The 9,686-nt window shown below is 41.4% G+C and overlaps 1 protein-coding gene across 1 annotated transcript in view; it reads left to right on the plus strand.

The window, feature by feature from the left end:
- Positions 1–472: 472 nt before the first annotated feature.
- Positions 473–9,686, plus strand: part of LOC110443531 (junctophilin-1-like) — a 90,110-nt gene continuing 80,896 nt past the window's right edge. Inside the window, exon 1 of the mRNA XM_021487799.1 lies at positions 473–2,173. Within this exon, the coding sequence (XP_021343474.1) occupies positions 1,789–2,173 (385 nt within the window). The 5' untranslated portion in view covers positions 473–1,788. The remainder of the gene's footprint in view (positions 2,174–9,686) is intronic.

A 9,686-nucleotide genomic window follows, 5' to 3' on the forward strand; every position in this document is an offset into this window, starting at 1 on the left:
ATGCGGAGATGCACGTTTTTAATTATCACAGCTGAAATTGATTTGGTAAGTAATTAGTGGAGGGTACACCTATGTTCCTTTTTACTTGTACATACCTGGAATAACAGTAACACGTGGTATAAATAAAGATAATAATACAACACATTAATCAGATATGTTAGTAAACCGGCCACACTTTACATGGATATGGTATAAATCAGTCGGTCTGAATCTCACTGCTCATGGATAAAATATGTATCTTTTTAAGTCGAATCAATTCATAAAACACACACGCACGCGAACACGTGTAAGATGTATTTCTGTTGGCTGTGTCGTGTCTGCCGTCTGTTACCTCCGACCGTACACCTTCATGATATGTTGACGATTGAACGAAACGAAAACGACTATTGATCGGGCGGAGTACTGAGTACGCTATATGTATTAATTATTTATTTGTCGCTGGGCTTGCATTGTGTGTCGGTGATATTACTTACACAAGCGTAATCAGGGACGTACTCACGGGTGGTGGTAATAAACACATTGACAAAACCTACTCCAGTAGAAATTCTGAGATTTAGGTGATATAAAGTGACAGGAGACATGGCAGGCGTGAGGTGTGTGTTACTGCTGCTGTACACCACAAGGTAGTGGGTTTCGTTCCGTAAGTATTATCCCACAGTGCGTGCAATGCTATCATGTATCGCACTCGTATAAAACGGACATGTGGAACCGTTAAGAACGGCTCGTGGTAGTAGGTACTTGCTACTATTGAACGTATACTGATAAATGAAGCAGTGTTAGTGTAGGTTTTCCGTACCACAGTGGCACTCTGTGCTTCTGTCCAATAACATCAAACCGCCTTATATGGTTAATCGGCGGTCCTATACTACACACATACACGATACACATCGCATTTTCGCATAATTTATTCGCCCTGTCGAAGAAAATTTTCGCTTCGCCCCTTCGTGCTTCCCCCGTGGAGAATGATTGTACTGATAGACTCTTTCGAAAGCAAATTATGAGGGCTTTTAACCTTCCGATGGACAGAACATGACCGGATTAATGGAATACTGACCAAAGTGCTTCTAAACGGTATTACACAAAACGCCATTATCTTCGACCCATCCTCTCCACTATCCAGTAGCAGCAACGCTAATTTCCACACAACAGCTGATAACGGAACCTGAAGGATCATGGCTTACAACAGTGCATTTATATATAAAACACCGTCTCGCTGATTATCAACGCTCCTGTGATGTGCCGTATATTTTACACAAGGAATTAGTTTCCAAATTACGTCAGGATTTTACCAGTGCAATAGGTACGAGGAAACTTAACTCTTGTTGATATTTACGAGTCAAGTAAGATTCTTTATAAATCTGTCAACCTTTGTTTTTAAAGTACATTGTTTACAAATATAACGTAAGTTTTTCTATGATTAATTTTAATTGAAATAATTTAATTGATTGATGTAAATTATTTTTTGATAATTATTTCTGTATTTCGTTTCTGCATTTTGTTATTTACATACACTTGTTTTCGGCCACCGTAATCTGGAAGCTGAGTGTGTAGTGATATTCAGCAGTTGACAATCTCTATTCGCGTTGGATTTGCGAGACTAAGACGAGGATTGTGTTAACTGTTACTGTTAATACCAGTCTGGTACTCCCACATCGTGGATGTATTGGTAGTTATAACCACACCGTGGTCACATTGTGCCGTTCATGAGGAGAGGGAACCACTGTTCTTTGAATAAGTAAATGGACATTTGACCGTTACACGTGGAATGCACTGGTCACTAGTGCCTAAATGACACAAGGAGGAGGTCGTTTCGATTTTGATGACGGGGGGACGTACTGTGGGGGTTGGGAAGATGGCAAAGCCAACGGACACGGGGTGTGTACCGGGCCTAAGGGCCAGGGAGAGTACTCTGGGGCGTGGCAATATGGCTTCGAGGTGTCGGGCGTTTACACCTGGCCTAGTGGAAACTCGTTCAAGGGCCAATGGTTCCAGGGAAAGAGACACGGGCTGGGAGTAGAAACGAAGGGCCGATGGGTCTACCGGGGGGAGTGGACCCAGGGATTCAAGGGCCGTTACGGTGTCCGACAGAGCGTCTCCTCCGGGGCCAGGTACGAGGGCACGTGGACCACCGGGTTACAGGACGGCTACGGGTGCGAATCCTACGCTGATGGAGGTAAGTCACGTGTGACCTTGAGCTTGGGACATCTGAGTAGTTCATGGCTTAGTTTTTACACCCTCGCCTCAATTCCTACAAACTCTCTTTATTTAGAATAAAACCTAAAAGGTCAAGGTCGCAGATCACCCTTGGCTCTACTGCCATGAGACTACAGGTCATACAAGGCGGTAGGTCAAGGCGCTAGAGTGATTTGCTGAGGTCAAAAGTCAAGTTTTAAAGGTCATATACACTATGTCTATCCTCATCATGTCTTGCAGAAACATTATCTGATTAAACTTTGTCTAGAGAATGAAGTAAGTAGTTTGATAGTTTAGAAAAGGTTTGATATAATTGACCATAATTTGTATAGCTATATACTTTAACTGACATTTCGCGGCTCTCTAGCCCCGGTTCTATTCGACCGGTCAGCATCACCAATGTCCAACATATCGCTAAACCTGTCTCAATGTCCATCTAACACGACCATGCATGTTTCGACATACAATAGTTTATATGTGTTCTGTTGTGCTAATTCTTGGTTGAGAATAACATTAAGCCTAATACGCAACACGCAGATTATGTCCCTATATTCCATATTAAGCACTTTTGAAACGTAAATTTGATGAAAAAACGTATCACCTTTGTCATGGATGACTACCATCAAGCAGCAAAGAGTTGCTAAAACCCTTTTGTGGTGCACACGACATCAGGTGTATACTAAATATAGGTGTAGGGTAACACGTTTTCTAAAGAAGTCTCTGGTATGTGTACTTACAAGGGTATGTGTACGTATAACAGACGTCTACCCAGTGATACACGAGGGTATAACAGACGTTTTGACTAATTATGCACGTGGGTATAACAGACGTTTACCCAGTAATACACGAGGGTATAACAGACGTCTACCCAGTAATACACGAGGGTATAACAGACGTCTACTCAGTAATACACGAGGGTATAACAGACGTTTACCCAGTAATACACGAGGGTATAACAGACGTCTACCTAGTAATACACGTGGGTATAACAGACATCTACCCAGTAATACACGAGGGTATAACAGACGTCTACCCAGTAATACATCTGGTAATAACAGACGTCTACCCAGTTTAACACGAGTGTATAACAGAGTTTACCCAGTAACACACGAGGGTATAACAGACGTCTACCCAGTAATACACGTGGGTATAACAGACGTCTACCCAGTAACACACGTGGGTATAACAGACGTCTACCCAGAAATACACGAGGGGATAACAGACGTCTACCCAGTAATACACGAGTAATACACGAGGGTATAACAGACGTTTACCCAGTAATACACGAGGGTATAACAGACGTTTACCCAGTAATACACGTGGGTATAACAGAGGTCTACCCAGTAATACACCTGGGTAAAACAGACGTTTACCAGGTAATATACGAGGGTATAACAGACGTCTACCCAGTCATACATCTGGTAATAACAGACGTCTACCCAGTTTAACACTAGTGTATAACAGAGTCTACCCAGTAACACACGTGGGTATAACAGACGGCTACCCAGTTTAACATGAGTGTATAACAGAGTCTACCCAGTAACACATATGGTTATAACAGACGTCTACCCAGTAATACATCTGGTAATAACAGACGTCCACCCAGTTTAACACGAGTGTATAACAGAGTCTACCCAGTAACACACGAGGGTATAACAGACGTCTACCCAGAAATACACGTGGGTATAACAGACGTCTACCCAGTTTAACACGAGTGTATAACAGAGTCTACCCAGTAACACATATGGTTATAACAGACGTCTACCCAGTAATACACGTGGGTATAACAGAGGTCTACCCAGTAATACACCTGGGTATAACAGACGTCTACTCAGTAATACACGAGGGTATAACAGACGTCTACCCAGTAATACACGTGGGTATAACAGACGTCTACCCAGTTTAACACGAGTGTATAACAGACGTCTACCCAGTAACACACGTGGGTATAACAGACGTTTACCCAGTAATACACGAGAGTATAACAGAGGTCTACCCAGTAATACACCTGGGTATAACAGACGTCTACTCAGTAATACACGAGGGTATAACAGACGTCTACTCAGTAATACATGAGGGTATAACAGACGTCTACCCAGTATTACACGTGGGTATAGCAGACGTCTACCCAGTAAAACACGTGGATATAACAGACGTCTACCCAGTTTAATACGTGGGTATAACAGACGTCTACCAAGTTTAACACGAGTGTATAACAGACGTCTACCCAGTAACACACGTGGGTATAACAGACGTCTACCCAGTAAAACACGTGGATATAACAGACGTCTACCCAGTTTAACACGAGTTAATAACAGACGTCTACCCAGTTATACGTGGGTATAACAGACGTCTACCCAGTAATACACGAGGGTATAACAGACGTCTACCCAGTGATACACGTGGGTATAACAGAGGTCTACCGCGTAATACACGAGGGTATAGCATTCGTCTACCCAGTAATACATCTGGTAATAACAGACGTCTACCCAGTTATACGTGGGTATAACAGACGTCTACCCAGTAATACACGAGGGTATAACAGACGTCTACCCAGTGATACACGTGGGTATAACAGAGGTCTACCGCGTAATACACGAGGGTATAGCATTCGTCTACCCAGTAATACATCTGGTAATAACAGACGTCTACCCAGTTTAACACGAGTTTATAACAGACGTCTACCCAGTCATACGTGGGTATAACAGACGTCTACCCAGTAATACACGTGGGTATAACAGAGGTCTACCGCGTAATACACGAGGGTATAACATTCGTCTACCCATTAATACATCTGGTAATAACAGACGTCTACTCAGTAATACACGAGGGTATAACAGACGTCTACCCAGAAATACACGAGGGTATAACAGACGTCTTCCCAGTAATACACGAGGGTATAACAGACGTCTACCCAGTAATACACGTGGGTATAACAGACGTCTATACAGTAATACACGTGGGTATAACAGACGTCTACCCAGTAATACACGAGGATATAACAGACGTCTACCCAGTAATACACGAGGGTATAACAGACGTCGACCCAGTGATACACGTGGGTATAACAGACGTCTACCAGGTAATACACGAGGGTATAATAAACGTCTACCAGGTAATACACGTGGGTATAACAGACGTCTACCCAGTAATACACGAGGGTATAAAAGACGTCTACCCAGTTATACACGAGGGTATAACAGACGTCTAACCAGTAACACACGTGGGTATAACAAACGTCTACCCAGTAATACTCGAGGGTATAAAAGACGTCTACCCAGTAATACACGAGGGTATAACAAACGTCTACCCAGTAATACTCGAGGGTATTCTACCCAGTTTAACACGAGTGTATAACAGAGTCTACCCAGTAACACACCAGGGGATAACAGACGTCTAACCAGTAACACACGTGGGTACAACAAACGTCTCCCCAGTAATACTCGAGGGTATTCTACCCAGTTTAACACGAGTGTATAACAGACGTCTACCCAGTGATACAGGTGGGTATAACAGACTTCTACCAGGTAATACACGTGGGTATAACAGAGGTCTACCCAGTAATACACGAGGATATAACAGACGTCTACCCAGTTTAACACGAGTGTATAACAGACGTCTACCCAGAAATACATGTGGTAATAACAGACGCCTACCCAGTAATACACGAGGGTATAACAGACGTCTAACCAGTGATACAGGTGGGTATAACAGACGTCTACCAGGTAATACACGTGGGTATAAAAGACGTCTACCCAGTAATACACGAGGGTATAACAGACGTCTAACCAGTGATACACGTGGTTATAACAGACGTCTAACCAGTAATACACGAGGGTATAACATACGTCTAACCAGTGATACAGGTGGGCATAACAGACGTCTACCCAGTAGTACACGTGGGTATAACAGACGGCTACCCAGTAATACACGAGGGAATAACAGACGTCTAACCAGTAACATAACAGACGTCTACCCAGTAGTACACGTGGGTATAACAGACGGCTACCCAGTAATACACGTGGGCATAACAGACGTCTACCCAGTTATACACGAGGATATAACAGACGTCTAACCAGTAACATAACAGACGTCTACCCAGTAATACACGTGGGTATAACAGACGTCTACCAGGTAAAACATGAGGGTATAACAGACGTCTAACCAGTAACACACGTGGGTATAACAGACGTCTAACCAGTAACACACGTGGGTATAATAGACGTCTAACCAGTGATACATGTGGGTATAACAGACGTCTACCCAGTAATACACGTGGGTATAATTGACGTCTACCCAGTAATATACGAGGGTATTACAGACATCTACCCAGTGATACGCGTGGGTATAACAGACGTCTACCAGGTAATACACGTGGGTATAACAGACGTCTACCCAGTAATACTCGAGGGTATAACAGACGTCTACCCAGTAATACTCGAGGGTATAACAGACGTCTACTCAGTAATACTCGAGGGTATAAAAGACGTCTACCCAGTAATATACGAAGGTATAATAAACGTCTACTAAGTAATATACGAGGGTATAACAGACGTCTACTCAGTAATACTCGAGGGTATAACAGACGTCTACCCAGTGATACACGAAGGTATAATAAACGTCTACTAAGTAATATACGAGGGTATAACAGACGTCTACCTAGTAATACACGTTGGTATAACACACGTCTATCCAGGGATACACATGGGTATAACACACGTCTACCCAGTGAAACACGTTGGTATAACAGACGTCTACCCAGTTTAACACGTGGGTATAACAGTTGTCTACCCAGTAATACACGTGGGTATAACAGACGCCTATACAGTAATACACGAGGGTAAAATAGTCGTCTACCCAGGAATACATGTGGTAATTACAGAGGTCTACCCGGTATTAAACATGGGAACAACATATTTCTACACAGTATTAGTCTAATACATCACAGACTTGACTAGTCGGTGACTTAACTAGTTCGTATGCATCACATACTTAACTAGTCGTATACATCACAGACTTGACTAGTCGTATACATCACAGATTTTACTAGTCGTATACATCGCAGAATTAACTAGTCGAAGATATTACAGACTTAACTAGTCGTATACATCACAGACTTAACTAGTCGTATACATCGCAGAATTGGCTAGTCGTATACATCACAGACTTAACTAGTCGTATACACCACAGACTTAATTAGTCGTATACATCACAGATTTGACTAGTCGTAAACATCACAGACTAGACTAGTTGTATACATCACAGACTTAACTAGTCGTATATAGCACAGACTAGACTAGTCGTATACATCACAGACTTGACTAGTCGTAGACATCACAGACTTAACTAGTCGTACACATCACATACTTTACTAGTCATATACATCATAGACTTAACTAGTCGTAGACCTCACTGACTTAACTAGTCATATACATCACAGACTTAACTAGTCGTATACATCACAGATTTGACTAGTCGTAAACATCACAGACTAGACTAGTTGTATACATCACAGACTTAACTAGTCGTAGACACCACAGACTTAACTAGTCGTATACATCACAGACTTGACTAGTCGTAGACATCACAGACTTAACTAGTCGTAGACATCACAGACTTAACTAGACGAAAACATCAAAGACTTTTTTAGTCGTAGGCAATATTCTTCCTTTGCAAGTCGTAGATTTATTTCCGGAGACGGAGGATGTTTGATAAGTCCTAGATTATTGACTCGTGGACAGTAGATATTTGACTATTCGGAGACGGAGGATATTTCATAGAACGTAAACACACGGTGATATTTGTTTGATATATGACGTCACTTTTCTTTGGACGCTGCGAGAGCAATTAATTAAATTATCGCAAAATAAGGAAGTCCACAAGGCAGGTGACTCAACTTGCAAGTATATAAACCTATGTCTGAGATTAGGCGTGGTCTGTGTTCCTTGTTCACATCACCTTGTACACAGAACGATACATGAGCGCTTGAAACAGCCCTGAGGATAGTGATAGAAGGAATGTTGTTTTGTGATGAAACCTTTATCAGCAATTTACGTCGATCAATAGCTGGTGATGTTTTTATACCTAAACTGATGTTGTTGGCATTCGGATAAATATGGATTAGTTGCCACGGAATAGTCCGAGACGAGATCAAGGCTGTTCCTAGGATTATCAATGGTCGTCTGTCTTATGCTAAAATAGCGTTGCGCTCATACACGTGTCAAATACAGTAGCAACCTGCTTAACATTTATCTTATGCAGTACACTGCGCTCGCACATACAGTAGCGCCGCGTTTGTACACCTTTAGCGCCGCGCTCGTTTACAGTATCGTCGCGTTCGTACACCTTTAGCGCCACACGCTCATACATTTGTTGCTGTTTTTTGACAGTAACACCCGGGCACGAAATAAGTTGATAGTCTTTTACATTGACATTGCCTTCGTACACCTTTAGCACCTCGCTAAAAAAAACAAATACACGATCACAGTAACGCCGCGATCGTGAGTGAGGGGACTGAAACACACGCTTTGCTGGTGAAAAGATGACATGGCGAGACGCCATTTATTTTCTATCGACCGTGTATAGTTATTAAAGCTAGTTTAATACGTTACACACTTTAACTATGTTCGCTAATAATCCGCTCGTCATGATCCAGTAATCGCATGTGTACATGTCACAACAGCTAATACCACACTGATAAAGGGGACACGTTTGATAGTCAACGATGAACAATGAATCGGGAATTTAATGTAAGGAAATTCAATAGGTATGTAAGTGTGGGAGTTGTTCTGTCGTCCCACATGTATGGTCATACTACACGCTTAATAAATACAACAATGTTACATGTATGGTCATACTACATGCTTAATAAATACAACAATTTTACATGTATGGTCATACTACATGCTTAATAAATACAACAATGTTACATCTATGGTCATACTACACGCTTAATAAATACAACAATGTTACATGTATGGTCATACTACACGCTTAATAAATCCAACAATGTTACATGTATGGTCATACTACACGCCTAATAAATACAACAATGTTACATGTATGGTCATACCACACGCTTAATAAATACAACAATGTTACATGAATGGTCATACTACATGCTTAATAAATACAACAATGTTACATGTATGGTCATACTACACGCCTAATAAATACAACAATGTTACATGTATGGTCATACTACACGCTTAATAAATACAACAGTGTTACGTGTATAATCATATAGCATTATCCCACCTCTTATAAAAACGCACAGATAAATAATTATTACTTGTAACAATGTACGCCAAATAATATTGTATTTACTTGTTACAATATATTACCATCCAGTACTGCTTCTGAATGTTACAATATATAACCATACAGTACTGCTTCTGTATGTTACAATATATAACCATACAGTACTGCTTCTGTATGTTACAATATATTACCATACATTACTGCTTCTGTATGTTACAATATATTACCATACA

This window comes from Mizuhopecten yessoensis, unplaced genomic scaffold, assembly GCF_002113885.1.
Source record: "Mizuhopecten yessoensis strain PY_sf001 unplaced genomic scaffold, ASM211388v2 scaffold1961, whole genome shotgun sequence".
In the NCBI taxonomy this organism is placed as follows: domain Eukaryota; kingdom Metazoa; phylum Mollusca; class Bivalvia; order Pectinida; family Pectinidae; genus Mizuhopecten; species Mizuhopecten yessoensis.